Genomic DNA, 22,696 nt, shown 5'->3' on the forward strand with positions numbered 1-22,696 from the left:
GAAATAAAGATATGTTATTGTTATTAAATGGAAGATGAAAAAAGTAGGTAGTTGCAGAAGATGAACGAAAATGGGGGACTTTTTATTGGATGGCTTTGACCGGAAAAGACAAGGATCGGTGAGTCTATCACAAACGAAGCAGAAGATGATTTGGTAATTATAATATCTGAATATTTTGATTCAATTTAATAATTATAATATCTGAATATTTTGTAAAATATGTATTATTGAATTAAAAAAACTATTAATGAATGCCACATCATTACTTATAAAGACACATCAGCAAAATTGATCTCAAAATGAGATGGGGGATCAAAACTAAAAAAAAATTGAAATTGGGGGACCAAAAAGTTGGTTTTTAAAATAGAGGACTAAAACTTCATTTTTTTGAAAATAGGGGGACCAAAACTGCATTTAAGCCTATATTTTTCAACACAAACCCCCTATATTGGAACAAATCAGCAACCTTTAGGCCTCAAGGCGGCCTTAACAGACTAGACAGTTATAGTGCACACATTGAGACAGACAAAATCTACAGCGATTATAAAAGACAGCAGGCCAAGAGGTCACGTTTCGAATGGATTTCCAAGTGCCAACCGTAATACACTCTTCAAAGTTATAGATTACCAATCATCTAGTAGCGTTTGCATATTATTACCTGTCAGTGATTGACACTTTTAGATCAAAAGGCACAAAACACAGTCACAATGGAGAAAGGATCCTCTCATGTTGGAAAAAAACTTGAGGAAATAATGTAGGAATCTAAGCCATTGAATTCAAAATATAGAATAATATTTAAATTTTTAAAAAATGGTATAAAGTTGAAAAGTGAAAATTGAGAGAAAAAAAATTAAGAGGATCCATTATCGTCACAATGCGGTGAGTTAGGCAGAATCAAGGTGTATCAACGTGATTTTTGCAAAAGCTACACTTTAAATCTTTAAAAAGAATCATGGTGTCACCATGAATTCGCCTAACTCATCATGATTCCAAACATGCGCATAATTAAGCTTTCTTTTACATGTATACCTTACTTAGAGTGGTTCATGGAGACAGAGCTCATTTAATTAAAATTTGTAGGCTGTTGTCTTCTTGGAACTTTTTGATGATCCAGGATTTGCAATTGTAACATAAATAAACTTGCCATAAAAAAACTGCACCACAAAAACCAGCTCCCATGTCATCAACATTATAGTATGGAAAGGACATGATACATCTTACACCTGGGAACTAAAGCTCTTACAACTCAGCGCATACCTTTCCATTCATCTCTTTTGCAGCCAATTGTGCAGCCTCTTCCTTGACAAACCAAATATATGCAAATCCTAGAGACTGCCCGGATTCCTTATCTATCAAAAGCTTGACTGCCATGAGAAGAATCAATCAAAACCGAAGATCCTTAGAGACTCGAGATCTCCAAAACTACATTAAGTTTCACTAATGCAAAACATATATACTCTAGCAATTACATGTCTGAAATAAAGGTTAAATCCAAATCTAGCCTGCATGTAAAGCAAACCAACAGACAAAAAGGATTTATTATTACCTTGAGTAACTTCACCAAACACTGAAAACGCTTCCGTTAACTGCGCTTCAGAGGTGGCAAGAGGAAGCCCTGCATTGGCTGATCATGAAGACTTCAGTACAATTACTTAACACTATAAACGGAAATAAAGAATTTATTATGACTAACAATCGATATGCAATACAATAGCATAGCATTGTGTGTCTGTATGTCTGATTGATACGAAAGTGCGGAATGGATCCAATGACTTCTCATATTTCAGTCATAAATATCATTCATTAGATTAGATTTTAGATGGTAGATAAAAGCTAAAAACACTGGCATAATACCTTAAACTAAACTACAGGGCTTTGCCGTCAAACATGATTTATGATGTCATTTATCCATGTACAAACCCATCTAACATTAAAAGTTTTAGTTGCTGTTATGGAACTAAAGATAAGTAAGTGGCTGCATTGCCCAGGATAGGCTCAGGAAAAGTTAGGGAACGGCAGCCTTGCATTCCTAATGGAGCTGCTAAGATGGGCAAGACCCTGGTAATTAACAAGGGAACAACTTTATTCACCCTGTTAAGATAGTTAGAAGTTGTTGGTGTTAGTTAATTAGTTAGAAATTAGTTATAGTTGGTTACTCAATTAGTTAGTTAATTGAGTCCTATAACTAGTGTAAACATTTTACTTTCTTTTATCAATCAACATATGATCTATGAACTTTTACCTCATGAGCATGACTATGCTCTCTTTCTATCCTATGTGTATGATCTATGGCACTATAATCCTATGATTCTTGACAACCCCCACATTTTTAAATAACCACACATGATTTTCAGAAGTGTACTTCCCGGCGGGGAAAATTGTGTTTTTGTTTGGAAGTACACATCCGGACAGCACGAAAACTGTTTTTTTCTTCATATCTATACTTCTGAGTGACTTATGGGTGTCAGAAAAGTTTCTCACAACCAACAATGTAAGTGGGCAGGGGCCAGGGGGCTAATAAATTTCAAGCTTAGTATTTGTTTAGTCTGAACTACTGGCCCAGTCCGAAGTTGCGTCGGTCAGCCCTTAACCAGGCAACCAAACTGGTCTAGAATATAATCCATTTATATTATCTTGTATCGTATCGTACTCCCTTTAGTTCTTATTATACGAAAAAGTTTGTTTTGTAGGTTCATTGAATGATTGAGTCTATATCAAATTAAACTTTTTCTTATAATAAGGACCAGCGCGAGTATATACCAAAGAACTAGCACCTTATTGTGGGAGCAGTTATGGTGCATAAGCGAATTCCTTATGCACCATGCATAAATAACACACAAAACCATTCCATAGCAAAATGGTTTTGGTTATGGTTTTGGATTACAACCCTATAAAACCATTCCACAGTAAAAATGATTTTGAGATGATTAAGTACATCTAATTTGAAACCATTCCACAACAAAAATGGTTTTGGCATGATTTTAGTTTAAAACTAACTACGAAGCAATCTGATGACGTTCAAGGTTGCAATTGTTGATTTGGGGGTGGGAAATGGTGCGTTTGGAGATTTGTTGGATTCAGTTTGATGGTGGAGATTTGTTTATTATGCATAATAACTCGTGCCCCTTATTATTATCATTGGCCCAAAATTAAGTTCCCATACTTCCAAAGAACTAGCACCTTATTGTTCACATTTTAAGTAAGACCCTGCTTCCTCTTCACTGTCTCTCTAATAAGAAAATAAAGCTATGCATCAATGCAGAAAAGTTGAAGCAGTAAAGCTAATATATGGCCAATTACAACAAAATTGAAAGAGACCCATTATTGATTAAAGGTCTAAAGACAAAAAAAAAAAAGTTACCTTTAATGAAGATTTTGGTTGAAGAAGACATATTATTAGTTTCGACGGAAGAGCTGGAGATGGAGCAGAACAATGGAAAATGCGCATTGCGAAGAGCGGTGGAGGAAGAAATTGATAGTGAAAGAGTGGACGGGGTTGAAAATGTGATTTCCGAGATTGATTGCTTGAAATTTGAAGAGCATGGAAACAATACAATTTGGGGTTTGCATATGATACCGTTTCTAAGTGTCATTCGATTTTGAAACACAACACTTTTACTATGTCCGGCTATGATACTGGATGATGAAGAGTAGTAGTTTGTTGACCATTAAATTCAGTGAATTTCTTCCCCCACCTCTCATCCAAAGAAATTCGGATACTTCAAAATTGTCTGATGCTAATGTTTGGGAATACTCTCTCCGGACATAAATGTAAGCAAAAAATGCATTTTTTAAATTCATTAAATATTAGATGTATTTTAGTCAAAAAAAAATATTAGATGTATTTGTATTATAATACAGACTAGATACATATGTTATTTAATGAATTTAAAAAGCGGATGAAGTATAAATAGATAGGCCAATTCTAACGTGATGCTCCACAAGTTAATGATATAATTATAGGCTTTGTCAAGTCTTCGATATTTTTTAAATTGTTTTTGAAAAATACCGTTAATTTTGAAGTATCTCAATAACATATCAAATGATTTTCAATTTTTTTTTTTAAATTTTATGGATGATCTATACGATATAAATTTTCAATTCAACGGTGAATTTTGTAAAATTTATATTCGTTATACTGTTTTCGGTGATTTGTGCATGGTGCACAACTTGAGAGACTTGTATACCATAGACTTCCCATAATTACAAGGAATCTGAATTTTACAAAATTCATCGTTATATTAGTTTATATCATATAGATCATTCATGTCATATGATTTTCAATTTTTTTTTAAAATTTGACATGGATGATGTATATGATACAAACTTTAAATTCAATGGTCGGTTTTGTAAAATTTATATTCGTTATAAAGATATTATTAGTGCATCATGAAAGACATGATGCACTTGTTCATATTAGCCAAAGCCAGATATATAACCTGCCTTATAGCTCATAGCTTATGTTATTAGCTTATAGGTTATGTTTCAAATGTTATTTCAAGTAGCTTATGAACTTATAACTTATTATTTTTTCTTCCAATTTTACCCATATCGTCTTACTTGATAAAAATTAAACATTTTTTATGTCATTTCATACTTATAGACCAGTTCAACCGCTAAATTTATCAAACACTAAGAATTCAATCAACTAGCTTATTCGCCATACGTTCATCCGCTATAAGCTAACTTATCAGTTATCCGCTATTTTTAACCTGACAGAGCTTAAATATACTAGAATTTGAATATATTTTTACAAATACAATTTTATTTCCCTCCGGTTTGAATTATGAATTATAGATTTCGAAACCTATTTTAGATTTTTTAGAGTCTGAAACATATTTTTACTAAGACAATTGTCTGATTTCATATCTACGGAATTTTAGAAGCAATATTTGACTTTGTATCAATGGAAGAATTATGAAGAGCATCCGTCCATATCTAGAGTAAACAAGTTCAGAAAATATATAATTATCACAGTAAATATAAGTTTCGAATTCTATAATCTAAGCATATAAATTTGTACATGGTTATTGGATTCTAGAATTCAAACATAGTAATTTTGAAATTTCAAATTTTGTATTATTATTTGGGAAAAGTAATCCTCCCTCCCCCCCCCCCCCCCCACACACACACCCCCTCACCAAACTTAAGTTTCGAAAAATACGTTCCAAAATTTTTACGCAAAAGCAAAATGGAATTTTTTAGGGAAAAAAGAGTCTTAAGCGGGGGCAAGAATTTTTCATTATTTGGGCCAAACATGATCACTGCTTCAAGACTTCGAAAACTGTACTTAATATAGCCTATGGAAGTGTAACGGGCCGGTCAAGAAATGTAGTTATTTTACCCAATTACAAATTAGAATAAAGAATTCAATTGAAAAGTTTTTACAAAAACAAAATACTAGTTTTTGCACCCCATTCATAACTCTTGCACACCCACAATTTTTGAAAATATTATTTTGCCTATTTTATTTTCACATTTAACTATTTTCTATTATCAGGTTTTAGCAATTTGTAAGAAAAAAAACCTCAAATTTTAATAGATTAGTCTATATAGAACTTTACTCTGACTTTACATAGGATCTTCATAAGTGGAAGGTAGATTTAAATCACTTAAATTATAGTCGGTACTTGAACTGGATATCAAATTTTTAAATAAAAGAAAAAAAGAAAAAATTGCAGGTGGATAATGAAGACGATGATGACACAATTCTCGAATTAAATTCATCAAATCTTTCTCGAATCATATATCTAAATTTTAAAGGATAGTTCGTAGACAAAGATTCACTAATCCTAGAATTCAGTTTAATAAAAAATTGAAAAGAAAATATCATAATGAATATGTGTCGTCTTTTAAAAGCTTACATAGATTTTTCGTAAAAAAAAAAGCTTACATAGATTCTTAATATCTATTTGAAGATTATATATGAGATTTGAAAAACATATTTTATATATAGCCGGGCAAAAACAAGAAAGACTCTAATTTTTTTATCATTAGCAAAGAAGATAAAGAAGAGTTTACATATTCTTCATCGTTAATTTTCACGTTTACTTAACTATAATAGGGATTCGATCTTCAGCTCTCTCACTTTTTTATGTGAGTTTATAATGGCTTTACCATTTTGTCTATCTACAAAATAAATAAAAAAAGAAGAAGATAAAAATAGATATAAATACATAGAATGTTACATTTTTTTATGTTCGGATAACACAAGCGAATAGGATAACATGACAATTTTTTGTTCAATATTTTTAATCGTCTGATTTTAAGGAAAAGATTCGATGATCTAGGTATCGACCATGAAGTAAAATATGAATCTAAAATCACCTCAATCATCCCTCGCACCCAACACTATGGACTTGGGGCGCATATATAAATGGTGAATAACCTAATCATAAACCATATAGCAGGCGACGTGGAGGAGGCTCTGATACCGTTATAGAATTGATATAATTGGGACTATAACTCAATCATACAAAACTGGTTTGAGAATTGTATCTTACTGATAAACTCTTGTACAGGTCAACTCACATTCGATGTAAGTCTTTTTAACAACTAAAATAAATTATTCTAGTTAAAGTTTATTAATCACTTAAATTCGATCGCTTGATTACACGTGGCCAACATTTTTAAAAATGTAGAATTTTTTTTTAAAAAATAAATAGAATGTTGTAAAATAAGAATATGAAGTTATAAAATAATAATAATTTGAGTCGTTAAATGATTCCAATCCCTCAACCTCAAAACCGTGTCCCTCTCATTGAATCTCTCCAGCTAGGTAGCTATAGCAACGCGTTTCTTAGTTGTACATTAGCTAACATCATGGACGGTAGTATAGGACAATCATCCACTCCTTTTAAGGACAACAAACATCAACATGCTACAAATTTAATTCACTTGACTAAAGAAAAAACATCAAAACAAAATAGGAGCTGGGATCAGACAAGTTATTTATGGACCAAAAGCAAAATTAACAAGTTCCATGAAGGTACCAATTTGGTAGAGTTACGTATCCTAAAAGTGACAATGGAGATAGGGAGGAAACAAACACATCAATTTCCAAGCTAGTAAATTCAGTTGACCAAGCCAAAAATATTTGGCAGCATTAATTTATTTACCTAATTTTTTTTTTAATAAAAGCATTGCCATAACATATTGAAGTATATTTTTTGAGAAAATAAGATTTTTCTTATGAAAAATGTTAATATGTCTTATAAGAGCATGTGTTAAAAAAATGAATGTTAGAATATATTGTCGTATAAACTGTGCATTTAATTTCTTAATAGTTCAAAAATTAGTTTTCTCAACACAAAATTTATCTTATAGATTTATTTTCTATCATTCTTTAAAATATAGTACTAAAAAAATATAAGGAAATAGTATCTATAATTTGTTTATGATGGTCAACATGCACACGTGCACTTATGATTGGTATTTGGTGAACCGGTAGCTAGATAGTCATATCATATCATTATCAAGTCAAAGTAGTATATGCATTGTCTTTAAGCTACGAACATGACGGCACCGTCGCCTTCCCTTTTCAACCATGCATGGCTACTACAAACTCTACAGTTGTTGTTGCTATTGCGATAAGATCAAATACAATATCGCTATAAGAGCTAGCTCATAGGGTCAAGTTGCTCTCACATATATTTATGGGTCTTGTTAACATGTGTCCTTAGGGCACATGTTAAGATATACTAAAATAGAAATTCAACATTTAATGATACAAGAAATTTAATGCTTTAAAAGTTAAAATGCACAAATTAACATTTAATAATTTCTATTTTTACTTCCTTAACATGTGCCTTAAGGGCACAAGTTAACATTCTCCTATATTTATATATTTAACAGTCTGAGAACTTAAGTGTGAGGGAAAGAACAACTTTATGATCCACTATTAAAAAACTTTTACATGAGATAAAAAAAGTACTACAAAATGGCTTCAAGTGTTCTACAAAACCAAACTCTTTTTTTCTATTTTTTTCTAATTCAAGAGAGTTATAAAATGACCAAAAGTTTGTCCAAAACTGCTCACCAAGAACAACCTTCAATTTCTCTCATTTAACCATTTCACATATTCATTAAATCAATATTTCTCTCGATTTATTTTTTTTCTTTTGTTGAGTTATATATGTTCACATAAAAATAAATTTCCTGTTGTAATTGCATGATGAAGTTATAGCTATCGACCGTCCGATTTAAGATTATTAGCCAAGATCTATAATAGTGAGAAATTGTGTTATTTTGCTATGACAAAGAATCTTAGTCCATGTCTCTCCATCGGACTGGTTTATCTGATTTTTGAAACAGTGGCTACAAATTGATACTATTATTCCCGTGCGTGCATTAATTAATTGCCAATAATTGATGCCAAATCTGGATTCCCACGAGTTATAGTACTTTGACTAGACTTATTATATTGATGGGAAAAGAAAGATTAATGATAATTCAATATTGTGAAAATAATGGAAGTATATTGTGGTTTGTGGGGCAGAGAAGTTTGGCCATATAGTCTTCCCTTGATAGATTTTCTTTTACCTTTAAATTGTTGGCACTCTACTAAAGTGTCTTTCAATATATAGGATTAGGAAGTCACCATCCAACACAACACGAGTGTACTCAAGTGACTCAACCAAATTTTGACCACAGTCAACAGTTTTAATTACTATGCCAAAACATGACAATTACTTTAAGAAAGTGATGACGAAAACAAAAATACAAAGACAAATACCCCATCACACTCATAAATTAAAGAGTGTTTTTATTTGATTTATGGCAATTTTTAAATAAAGATTATTCTGTTTGTTTTATAAAAATTGTCACATTTGCAACAAATTATTTATTTATTTATTAAATTGTCATTTTAAGTTTTTCAATGGAATCGTTATTTCAATTTATTATTCTCAATTTTCCATTTATGAGAAATAAAAATCATCAATGTTAATATGTATAATTGGATAAAATCACCATTCTCTTTTTTCTATTTTATGGTTTTCTCTAAATTTGTGTAAAATAGTGAAATGCTAGGATTATTGAGAGACGGAGGAAGTAGGTGTGATAATTTTAATAATAAAATTATTAGTACTAAAATACCTTTATCAATTGTAGGTGAAGTGAAATTAATAAATAAAAGTATATTAGTGAAAAAATAATAATAAATATTATGTATTCTAATGTGAACATTATTTTGAGATAAAATAAATACAATTATGACACTTTTTATGAGATGGAGTAGTAAATTTATATATTTAACTACCATATTTTTTATTTGTCAAAAAAAAAAAAACTACCATATTTTTTACAAAATTCACTAGGGTTATATTAAAATGCGCAAACAATAAGTTTTCATATGTGTTTTTAATGCAACATTTTCTTTTAGATGCTACTTAGTTATTCTTAAATATAAATTAATAGAATCGATCGTTATAGTTGGTTTAGTGGTGATTGACATTGAATTTGATAGGGAGAATCATGGTTCAATCCCCGCAACTGCGACCGAAAAGGGGTTAAAACCAGTTGATATCAGAACTAACCTCCAAACCAGATTAAACTGGTGGTGAAAGCAAAAAATAAATAAATTAATTAATAGAAAGGAAATTACTCTCCCGTCACACAATAATTTGTTGAAGCAAAATCCTTTTTGATATGTGTTTTAATGACAACAAACCTTATGGAATAAATGTTAAGTTTTATGAATGGTGATCTACTGATGGTTGCACTTGAGTTTTTGTTTAAAGACAGATAATGATAAAAGTGGACGAGCTAGATGCCACTCACATCAACAAGTGCATTTTATATACTCAAACAATGAAAGAATTGGAGTATCATCAGATAATTACAACAATAGTATCACAAGCTTCATGAAGATTTTTAAAGACTGTTGTTTGAATCATACGAGGATTCATCGAACGTTCAAGCAAGAAAGTGAACTTCATGGTTAATAGTCTTCATCTTCACCACAAGGTTTACAATGGGAATTAAATATTCAAGGAAGATTAAGAGGATCGTAGTTGAAGAATCAAGATGGAAAAACCTGCATCACAAGCTACAAAAGAATATATTTGATGTTGTGTGACAAAACTTATATTGAGTTTTGTACTACATGCTTTGAAGAATTACAATTGCAATTAATATCAAAAGGAATGATGCATGTACGAAAGATCGTCAAAAGCTACTCAAAGTATCATCCTACCAAAGCTTGTCAAGATGACAATGTTTGAGAATAATCTTCCACGATGTTTTCAAAAGAGCTTATGCACAATGCATAAAAGTTTAATCATTCTCAATGATGAGTACACTCACGCCTCCACTAAATAATCTTAAAGATACTCATTGAACAAACAACAATGTGTGCAAAACATCAAAGAGGAATTATGGGAAGTTTGCAACAACAAAAGAATTCAAAGTTGATTGACCAAAGAAGATATTATCTTCTCATAAAGAAAAGAAATATTATCAACTCTTATGAAACAATGTTCTCATCATGAACATGTTTATTTTCCTCAAGAGCATTCATATCAGTTCAGCACAATTACAAGAATCAACTTTGAAGAAGAAATCATTTCAAATGTTGAATTATTTATAAGTCAGTAGAACGTTCTCAGAACGGTCTCCCAAGTTTGCGTGTTCAAGGATAATCACTTTTCATAAGTCAACTTGGTACAAGACAAGAAAGAACTTTTAAGTTGGACTTATTAAAGGATCATAACAGTGCAAATAAGTCATTTAAGGCAAAGAATTAATTTTGGTTCTTGAGCTTACTCGAATAAGCTTCTTTAAGGAATAATAACTTCACATCTTGCAACAAGGCTTTATGTTCTCCAAGAACATCATTAAAGAAGTTAATCTAGACCAATGAGAACTCAGCAACAAGTACATACAGCTTGCATAGAAGTTTCACATCTGATCCAAGTACAAGCTTATGACATGGGTGGCTACATTCTCCCATAAAAGAGTACTTATCTCACTATTCATGTGTCCTTTGAAGGACAAGTGAACAGTGGCTACTCTATGCCTTTGATGAAGAGTTTACAGCTGTTTGACAACTTGCAACAACTTGCAACAGCTATATTTTCGTTGGACCTTATCCACACCATCTCAGAGAATGGTCTCCAACGTCCTGGAGAATGATCTCCCAATTTCTGCACTTAGGTGGCAATCTTATCCAAATGAATTCAAATCTTATTTTCCCACATGGGAAATACATTTGCAAAGGATATACACTCAGAGACAACTCATTGACAGTTGGTGGAAGAATATTTCTGACCAACAAGTACAATGTGACAGTCAGAGACCATTGGAAGAATGATCTCCTGAAGCATCTAAAGGACAGATTCACATGGACTGTTTTGTTTCTCTCACAACAGCTATTTCTATACTCTCAACGGTTATAATTGATGTTCAAACTACAGAGGGACATCTCCATCTATAAATAGCATGGTTGGTTGCACAAGAAGAGCAAGAGTTCAAGCTACAAATCATCAAACACTTGTTTTTGTCTACAAGTCATAAAACTCTTCTACACTCAAAGATCTTCATTCTCATATATACTTCTGGTATATTGGGTGTTTTTATTTGCTTCTCAAACTAACCTTTGAGTTTCTACAAAGCAAATATTTCAAGAGACCACTTTGCTACACAACTCACTTTTAAGTGATTGTATCTTTGTCTCTTCTTTTTCACTCATACTCCAAGCTCTCTATAAATCTAGGATCATATTCAATAGAGTATTTTGAGTGTATTTCATTGTAAGCTTCACAACCGGTTAGGTGTGATTAAAAGCTTAGATCCAAGAAACCATTGATAAATCATTAGGATTTTCTCAAGTCAATTGGGTATAATTGATTGAGGTTACCTTGTAAAGGTAGATCAGCTGGATATAGCTGGATACTTTGTGATCTTGGTTTTAGATCATAAAGGGTCTTTGATCTGGGCTTAGATCAAAGGGAAGTTTCTGTAATCTGGATCTAGATTATAGTGGAAAACTCACAGGCGTGGGGACTGGACTAGCCCAGGATTCGGGTGAACCAGTATAAATTTTGTGTGTGAATCTCTCTTACCTTTAACTATTTATTTTCTGTAAACACACATCACACAAACCACTTAATTTACATTCACTTTGAATTCTCACACAGCAGAGAACATTCTCCAAACATAGCAGAGAACGTTCTCCGAACACAGCAGAGAACATTCTCTGAACAAGCTGTTTTATATTTAACTAACATTTATCCAAGTATACACTTGAGATCAATTCTGTAGTGCAGGATAAAATTTTTAAAAGGGTCACAATTCAAACCCCCCCTTTCTTGTGACTATTTCTTCCACTTCAATTGGTATCAGAGCACTGCCTCTAAGATTTGAACACTTAACAGTGTCAGAGGAAAAGATTCGGGAAGAAGTGATGTCAAAACCTGCAAATCAAAGTAAATGTCCTAAAGGCAAAAAGAATGGACAAAACAAGAAAGTGCAAAGAAAGCTTGCTTCCAAGAAGAAATCTGCGATGGCTTCAAAAGGTGACTTTGATGATTCAAAAACAGAGGAAAAAGAAAGCACGTGTCTAATGGTAAATGAAGAGGTAACAAATTCTAAACCTTGCTTTTTATGTATAGAAAGAAATGTTGAATTTGATAGTCTTCTAAATGACTCAAACTGTTTATCTAAAAAATGTACATTTTTAGTAAATCAATTGTTTGAGATAAAGAAAGAAAATGATAAACTACAAATCTTGAATGATAAATATTTTAAAATTATTCAAGAATTGCAACTCTCATTTGAAAATGTTTGAACAACAAAATATTAGTAATGAGAAACAATTCACAAATCAACTTCCAGAATGTTCTAAAATCCATGAAGAGATTGTTGTTTTGAAAGAAAATGTTTTAGAATTGAAAAATGACACAACAAGGTTTATAAATTCTATAGGAACTTTTCAAAACATAAAGGAATTACAAGTAGTAACTTTTGGAAAAACTAGTTTAGGTTGTAGAACTTTTCAAAAACAAAAGCCATGTGAAAATTTTATTGTTCATCATAAAGATAAAAAAATACAAAGATACAGATGCTCATATTGTTGGAAATATGGTCATATTGAATCCTTTTGTTTTAAGAAAAAAAAAACTCAAAAGAAAAGAACATTCTCAGAACATTCTACAAAGACATTCTTACTCCAAAACTTCCTATAAGAGATCAACTTATCATCATAAGAAGAAATCTTATAAGAGGAATAACACTAACCTCCAAGGACCCAAATCATTATGGGTACCAAAATCATTACTAACTTGTGTTGCAGGAATGTTTTCAAGTAATCAAGAAAAAGCTTTGAAGCTTGAAAAAGTAATACTCAATGAGTATGACTTTAGAAAGACAATATTTCCTCATATTTAAAAAGGAGTAATGGTGAATCTGCAACCTTTGGAATCATTGACCAAAATCAAACCAAAGGTACATGTATCATTAGTAAAATGTTTTTTTTTGCATATATTAAGGACGATTGATATGATTAAAAGTCAAAACATAACTTCTTTACATTTTATCAAAATTAAAATTGAAGTTATTTCACATTCATTCTTCTGATCATGATCTTTCTTTTAAAATCTTTGTTTACATACTTAGATGAATTTTAAAACCAAATCATGTTTTCATGTGTTTTGAAAAAGACAAACGATTTTGGCATAAAAAGAGTTTGTCAAGTAAGTATGAAAACTATAGCAAATTTATCCAAATTTGGTCTAGTAAGATATTTCAAAAAACTAATTGAGAAAATGATTAAGTTTATGAAACTTGTATTTATTATGACAAGAGTAGTGTTCATTTTCAAAAATATTTTTTCAACCATAAATTCTTGAAACTACTTCATACTGATTTATTTTGTTTTTTCAAAACTACAAGTCTTATGACTTTGTAATACTTGAGAATTTATTCAAAGATTCACTTGGAATTTATTTTTAACGCATAAGAGTGGTGTCTTCTATGCCTTTTGAGCTCTTTGAAAAATGATTCAAATTTTAATCTCAAAAGTCATTTTGTATAAGTAGTGATCATGAGGAGATTTTGAAAAACTTTCTTTCAAAACATGTTTTGATCAAAATAAGTATTTCACTTTATTTTTCTTGCTTTAAAACTCTCCAAAAGTATAGTTGTTATATAGAAAAATTAATTGATTGAAATATTTTTAATCTAGAGTTGAAAAACACTTTTGAAAGAAACCATAGATATTGCATGCTATGTTTTTGAATCATGTTTCTATCTTTAGTAAAATCCATGCCATTTTGAAAATATAGAAATTCATTCATATCATCATTTTATATTTTTGATGTAATTATTATTTTTAACATAGTAAAGAAAACATTGAGAAAATTGTTTTAACATAACAAAAGCATAGTTTTAGGGATACTACCCTCTTTACATTCACTAAAGATTATAGAATATACAATCTCAAAACTCATATTTGAAAAAAGCATGCATATCATTTTTTTGATGAGTCTAACAATAAGAGAAGACATGATAATGGTGTTAATAATGAACAACAATGACAAGATATCATAAATATCATATCTCCATATTATAAGAACCTTTTCCATTGGAAATGGTATTGGTACACCACTTTGAAATTTTGAAGAAATTATTTAATCATGAAGATGTTTAATGCTTTTGGTACTTAAATGAAATAATCCTTCTCGTCAACTCTCAAGAAGAAAATGATCAAATCTTGCATCATCTTTGACTTTGAAAATGTTTTTTATATAAAAAGGAGAAGAATTTGAAAAAGAAAGTAACTTGAATGAATTACTTGAAGTTGTGTTTCAGCAGATCATTCTAAGAGTGTTCTCCCTGCCAAAACAAAGAAGTTTTACTTGAAGTTAACCAATTTCATTCCTACCCTTCTTTTACCCTTGCACCTCATTTTTTTTACAATTGACATTAATCTTGGATTAATCTCTTTTAAAATCGTTGCTATGACATTTGAAGGTTTTACTTTTGCAACCAACCCGATTAACCAATCACTCTTTTCACCATTGGTGAATTCTACCCAAGGATCTTTAGAATTTTTTTTGGTTTTGAACTTTTAAGGAATTGGTTAAAAGCACTATTGATGGAATGATAACTAAATTTTCTTTTGAATAAAGTAAAAGATGAATATACATATGGATGTCATTCTTGAAAAATCACATTGTTCTTAAGGAAAATCAAATGGTGATGAAATCATAATGTTTCTGGCTACAACATTGTGTCATGAGTAAATTGTTCTAAAAATTAATGTCCTAGTCATCCATATTACCTAAAGTTACTCTACAAGGATGATATTTCTTAGAGAATATCTAAGAGGATGAATTTACTCAACATTGGAGAATGCATCAAAGGAAAAATCTTCTCTCCTCAATCATCAATCAAGTGTCCTCTATTTACAATGATGAGCATATGGTGGAATTACAAAATAATTAAAGATTCTTTCATTATTGAATTTCACTTGAGGAAATCCATCTAATGAGGTACACTTCTGAATTTTATAACATTTGCATCATAATAAGCTTGAATATCTTTATGCAATGTTAGTATGTGATTGATTGGATAATCTTGATATCTATAATGCATCATGAATTTTCTCCATGCATATATATATAACTTTAAAGCTTAAATGATACATCATTTTTTGTCATGATTTGTATATGCATATGCTAAATTCATAGCTTAAATGCAATAAGTTTTGCAATCTTGATTCATACATACTATGATTTCTGTTCACACATTGCAAAATTATCTCTTTAAATTATCATGATAAGTGAGAAATGAATAAACATCATTGTTGTGCAAAATCACCTTTTAAAACCCTTATAAGCAATACTATTTCAAAAAGATTATACTTATATTGCTATCTAAATTTTGTTGTTTTACCAAGTTAGATTTTCTCCATATACTTGGTCATTTTTTTTTTAAATGATCAGTTTTTATTTTGACTTGCCAAAAGACAATTAAATTAACACTTGTCTAATTTCTTTTTTTCTTTGTCTTGAGAAAAATGTTTTAAAAAATTGGTGCATTAATTACATCGTTGATTAATATTTTTTTAAGTGCAAGACATGTTATGTGCTTAATGAAAACTTATTCTTAATGATCAATGAATAATTTTTGGAGTTAGTCTCTTAATTATCCTTCATGATAGGCCAAAAATTTTAAAACAATAAAAATGACAAAAACTCATGATTTTGATAATCAATTGTATATGTCGTATTTCGTTATTACATAAGCTTGACTGATAGTACACCTTTTATGAAAAATATTATTTCTACAAGTCTTATGTATGAACACTTATCTCAATATAAAGCTTTGGATGAAACCATTTTTGTTACACATCTTGATTAATATATATATATACATTTCTTGATGCAAGTGTAACTTGTTGAATATGGTTTTCAAAAAATTGAGATTTTGATATGGCTTTATCAAAAGATCATTTTTCAATGATTTTAAACGAATATCCATTTTTTTTGTTGGATTTTTCTTCGAAGGATTTTAACAAAAGACCAAATGACCGGTCTTCATGAGAATAACTTATGTTTCTACTCTCCATAAGATTACAATTTGGTCTAAGAAGAAAAATTGTTACACATTATCTTTTTAAACTCACAATTTGACTATTTCTTAACATCAAAGTGTTGATTTTAATGTTTGATCATATTTCTAGACTTGTGTGTTATGTTGTCAAAGTTGACACGTGAACAAACTTTTTTTTTACAAATAATCATTCTTTCAATATTTTGCTTTGAAAAATAATCATCTTCAATGTGAGAATATTCGAAAAAGAGAGAAATCGTTTTTGACATGTTTTCAATTTACTCTGATTTCACAGCTTCCTAATATGCGTCATTTTCTTTCTAATTTTAAAAGTTCATGGACAATTTTCAAATAATCTTTTATTCTTTAAATAACTACAACATAGTCTTGTTCATCATTTTTAGAATAATCATGTTTTAAAGGAAATGTTACCTCTACCTAAGAAATTGAAACATTTAGAGAATATCTATCTCATAAAATTTAGGGGGAGTTTTCTAAATTTTAAAATGTGTGTTTCTTTACAACTTTCATTGTCATTAAGATCAAAACCACTTTTTCTAAAAATCGAGAATGTATAGCATCTATTTTTTTTAAAATCAATTGCTTGCATGTGTTTACATATAATATAATCATTATTCATGTTATGATTGAAATATTGATTGAAATTATTATTAATCATCGTACATGATATGTGCTTTAATGCTTAAATGCAAACTTGATAAGTTGATATGTGAAAGAACTTCCCAATTATCTGATTTCTATATGCAATATATTCTTACTTTTGATCTCTATCACTGCACTTCAAATTTCATACTATTTTTAATACTTTTTGATAGATGACAAAAGGGGGAGAGATATATATGATGGGAGATATATATGATGGGAGAGAAATGTGAGATGGAACTAATCAATGAAGAATGTTATGAATTAACCTCTTGCATGTATTTAGGGGGAGTTTAATTAAAATGATAAACATTAAACTCTTGCATGTGTTTAGGGGGAGCTTAATTGCATATCTATGAACATTCTTGCATTTGTTATTATATCCATCCATAAAACATAAGATTTATTCAATAGGTTTGTCATCATCAAAAAGGGGGAGATTGTTGAAGCAAAATCCTTTTTGATATGTGTTTTAATGACAACAAACCTTATGGAATAAATGTTAAGTTTTATGAATGGTGATCTACTGATGGTTGCACTTGAGTTTTTGTTTAAAGACAGATAATGATAAAAGTGGACGAGCTAGATGCCACTCACATCAACAAGTGCATTTTATATACTCAAACAATGAAAGAATTGGAGTATCATCAGATAATTACAACAATAGTATCACAAGCTTCATGAAGATTTTTAAAGACTGTTGTTTGAATCATACGAGGATTCATCGAACGTTCAAGCAAGAAAGTGAACTTCATGGTTAATAGTCTTCATCTTCACCACAAGGTTTACAATGGGAATTAAATATTCAAGGAAGATTAAGAGGATCGTAGTTGAAGAATCAAGATGGAAAAACCTGCATCACAAGCTACAAAAGAATATATTTGATGTTGTGTGACAAAACTTATATTGAGTTTTGTACTACATGCTTTGAAGAATTACAATTGCAATTAATATCAAAAGGAATGATGCATGTACGAAAGATCGTCAAAAGCTACTCAAAGTATCATCCTACCAAAGCTTGTCAAGATGACAATGTTTGAGAATAATCTTCCACGATGTTTTCAAAAGAGCTTATGCACAATTCATAAAAGTTTAATCATTCTCAATGATGAGTACACTCACGCCTCCACTAAATAATCTTAAAGATACTCATTGAACAAACAACAATGTGTGCAAAACATCAAAGAGGAATTATGGGAAGTTTGCAACAACAAAAGAATTCAAAGTTGATTGACCAAAGAAGATATTATCTTCTCATAAAGAAAAGAAATATTATCAACTCTTATGAAACAATGTTCTCATCATGAACATGTTTATTTTCCTCAAGAGCATTCATATCAGTTCAGCACAATTACAAGAATCAACTTTGAAGAAGAAATCATTTCAAATGTTGAATTATTTATAAGTCAGTAGAACGTTCTCAGAACGGTCTCCCAAGTTTGCGTGTTCAAGGATAATCACTTTTCATAAGTCAACTTGGTACAAGACAAGAAAGAACTTTTAAGTTGGACTTATTAAAGGATCATAACAGTGCAAATAAGTCATTTAAGGCAAAGAATTAATTTTGGTTCTTGAGCTTACTCGAATAAGCTTCTTTAAGGAATAATAACTTCACATCTTGCAACAAGGCTTTATGTTCTCCAAGAACATCATTAAAGAAGTTAATCTAGACCAATGAGAACTCAGCAACAAGTACATACAGCTTGCATAGAAGTTTCACATCTGATCCAAGTACAAGCTTATGACATGGGTGGCTACATTCTCCCATAAAAGAGTACTTATCTCACTATTCATGTGTCCTTTGAAGGACAAGTGAACAGTGGCTACTCTATGCCTTTGATGAAGAGTTTACAGCTGTTTGACAACTTGCAACAACTTGCAACAGCTATATTTTCGTTGGACCTTATCCACACCATCTCAGAGAATGGTCTCCAACGTCCTGGAGAATGATCTCCCAATTTCTGCACTTAGGTGGCAATCTTATCCAAATGAATTCAAATCTTATTTTCCCACATGGGAAATACATTTGCAAAGGATATACACTCAGAGACAACTCATTGACAGTTGGTGGAAGAATATTTCTGACCAACAAGTACAATGTGACAGTCAGAGACCATTGGAAGAATGATCTCCTGAAGCATCTAAAGGACAGATTCACATGGACTGTTTTGTTTCTCTCACAACAGCTATTTCTATACTCTCAACGGTTATAATTGATGTTCAAACTACAGAGGGACATCTCCATCTATAAATAGCATGGTTGGTTGCACAAGAAGAGCAAGAGTTCAAGCTACAAATCATCAAACACTTGTTTTTGTCTACAAGTCATAAAACTCTTCTACACTCAAAGATCTTCATTCTCATATATACTTCTGGTATATTGGGTGTTTTTATTTGCTTCTCAAACTAACCTTTGAGTTTCTACAAAGCAAATATTTCAAGAGACCACTTTGCTACACAACTCACTTTTAAGTGATTGTATCTTTGTCTCTTCTTTTTCACTCATACTCCAAGCTCTCTATAAATCTAGGATCATATTCAATAGAGTATTTTGAGTGTATTTCATTGTAAGCTTCACAACCGGTTAGGTGTGATTAAAAGCTTAGATCCAAGAAACCATTGATAAATCATTAGGATTTTCTCAAGTCAATTGGGTATAATTGATTGAGGTTACCTTGTAAAGGTAGATCAGCTGGATATAGCTGGATACTTTGTGATCTTGGTTTTAGATCATAAAGGGTCTTTGATCTGGGCTTAGATCAAAGGGAAGTTTCTGTAATCTGGATCTAGATTATAGTGGAAAACTCACAGGCGTGGGGACTGGACTAGCCCAGGATTCGGGTGAACCAGTATAAATTTTGTGTGTGAATCTCTCTTACCTTTAACTATTTATTTTCTGTAAACACACATCACACAAACCACTTAATTTACATTCACTTTGAATTCTCACACAGCAGAGAACATTCTCCAAACATAGCAGAGAACGTTCTCCGAACACAGCAGAGAACATTCTCTGAACAAGCTGTTTTATATTTAACTAACATTTATCCAAGTATACACTTGAGATCAATTCTGTAGTGCAGGATAAAATTTTTAAAAGGGTCACAATTCAAACCCCCCCTTTCTTGTGACTATTTCTTCCACTTCATAATTGTCTTATTCGATTAATTCACACAAATTAAAACTGTTTTAAGGAAGAAAAAAAAATTGCAAGTGTAACGGTTATTATGGTATAAATAAAAATGTATTTTTTGTTGCTATTATCAAAATTAATTTTTTTTTTTTTTGTTAACCCTATAATTTTTAGGGAAGGAGTTCCGGTAATCTAGAATTCGGTCACGTGGTAAGTAAAATCTGACAAAATATTATTCTCATAAAAAATCGAACTAGAATGATCTCCCGAATAATCTACCTTAAGGGTAACTCATTATTAAATTTTGATGTTCAAATATTGCACACTATATTGTGTTTGGTTATTACTTTCCATTCTTATAAAACATGGACCACTTATAAATTTATTTTATAAGCATACAATGATAATATATACTATTTTTTTTTATAAGCATGATAATATATACTATATATGAGCTATACCATATATAAATTTATTCACATGGCAATGAACTAATGATAATATATACTGTACTGAGTTATGAGTTTAATTGATATGCAATGACGGTGTAAAATAGTTTTACACGATCATCCAATAAATAACTATCATTTTGCCATGTCATGTCAAGAAAGTGAGGTGAAGTAGCGGAAAACATAGTTGATATTAGTTGATAGTGTAAAATTATTTTCCACCGTCGGTGCATATCAATTAAATCCCCGAGTTATACCATATATAGATTTATTCACAAACTAGACCCTTACCCGTGCGATGCACGGGTGTTATTTGTTGTTTATAATATAACGTCAACTAAAAAATTTAAATAATTGAAGGAGGAATGACCTATAGTTGAAACTTGAAATAAAAAAAAAATCATGAACATACATTTTTTTTAGGCAATGATATACATAGTTCATAAGTTGTTTTTTTGGTACATACATAATTCTTCAAGTTCTTCCAACTTTGTAACCAAAAATCAAACAAACAAATCAATTATTAAGCATAAACAGTGTCAATTACTTGGAGAAACACAATTATACATATAGATAAAGTATATCAATCTCTAAATTAAAAGCAAAATATATATAATGCAAACATAAAAAAGTATAAATAAATAAAAAACAATACACTATTTAATATATATATATATATATATATATATATATATATATATATATATATATATATACTCCCGTAATAGAAACTCAAAATAAACAGTAGCATATATAAAGGCAATTGTATAATAGTAGTATTACATTATAAATATATAAGCAATCACACCAAGTCCTACTTCCATGATGATAGTAATATCTACCTGGACAAAAATTAAAATAAAGTATTTGTTAGATCAACCAATGTAAATTAGTATATCTACAAAACAAAAGATTTTGTAGATATTCAAAGCATATGAATTAAAACTACTGCTGTAAATATCTTGAATGCAAGTAATTAAGGGACGAAATGAAAATAGTTAAAATGACGAACTATTACCTAATATCATGAGCAAGCACATTAAAAAGGAACAACATGAAAAAATAAGAAGGAAGAAGAGGTGAATGTGAAAGGAAGATAAAAAAAAAAACATAGATAAAGAAGAAAATCAATTATTTCCAAATGACTAAGGTGGTGGAAAGAATTGAAAAACAAATAAAGAAATCAAAAAATATTTATAATGTCCACCGAAAAGATAGGTGCTTATATGAAATTAAATTTTTACAACTTTTCATTGCTTAAAAAAACTTTTCATTGGAAACCATTAGATTTCTTGGTAATTAAAATGGGCATATGAAAAGGATAATGGTGTATGAATAGAAATGAAATGAAAAGACATATGAATGCTTCAAATTAAATGTGGCATATGACAAATCATTAGAAATAATGTGGCATGTGGCTAAATAAACAATTAATTGCAATTGTTAATTTTTTTATTATTTATTTTTTAAAGAAAATGATTTAAAAGTTATGATTGGTTAATATAATTAGGGTTGGGATTAGTGGTACAAGAACTATTTAGGATTTATATATATATATAGATATAGATATGAAAAAGGAAGCCTGATTAAAAACCATGTGTGTACGCTGATAATAATGATACGCCTATAGATCAATCACAAAGTGCTGAAGTGCATATGTAAATCACTTTCACATAAGGAATTAAACAGATACTTTTATTTTAAGACTATGGCAAATATATTCTTAAATTGCATGTTAATTTGATGTGGACCAAGATGCTCAAGAAACATTTGGAAAAAATAAGTATCCTTTTAATCACCTTTCCTTTTTTATTGATGCAAAGCCAAGAGACTATATATATGCCATTTGCTAAAGGTGATTTTGACCATACTTGAACTTGTTAAAATTCAAAAAGAT

The 22,696-nt window shown here is 30.3% G+C and overlaps 1 protein-coding gene across 4 annotated transcripts; it reads right to left on the reverse strand.

Moving 5' to 3' along the window:
* Window positions 1-427: 427 nt before the first annotated feature.
* Window positions 428-3,742, reverse strand: LOC123919612 (glycine-rich RNA-binding protein 4, mitochondrial). Of its 4 annotated transcripts, none has more exons than XM_045971572.1 (5): window positions 3,362-3,742; window positions 1,547-1,615; window positions 1,258-1,364; window positions 1,030-1,154; window positions 428-658 (listed from the first exon to the last, which is right to left on the reverse strand). In XM_045971572.1, the coding sequence occupies exons 1-4, from the start codon at window positions 3,591-3,593 to the stop codon at window positions 1,068-1,070; spliced, it is 495 nt and encodes a 164-aa protein (XP_045827528.1). In that variant the 5' UTR covers window positions 3,594-3,742; the 3' UTR covers window positions 428-658; window positions 1,030-1,067. The 4 variants fall into 4 exon arrangements, with proteins under 4 accessions (XP_045827528.1, XP_045827527.1, XP_045827526.1 ...); XM_045971571.1 differs by having other exon boundaries at window positions 1,035-1,154; window positions 1,547-1,624; XM_045971570.1 differs by having other exon boundaries at window positions 1,547-1,624.
* Between the last annotated feature and the right edge of the window lie 18,954 nt (window positions 3,743-22,696).

Source organism: Trifolium pratense, linkage group LG4 (assembly GCF_020283565.1).
Source record: "Trifolium pratense cultivar HEN17-A07 linkage group LG4, ARS_RC_1.1, whole genome shotgun sequence".
Lineage (NCBI taxonomy): Eukaryota > Viridiplantae > Streptophyta > Magnoliopsida > Fabales > Fabaceae > Trifolium > Trifolium pratense.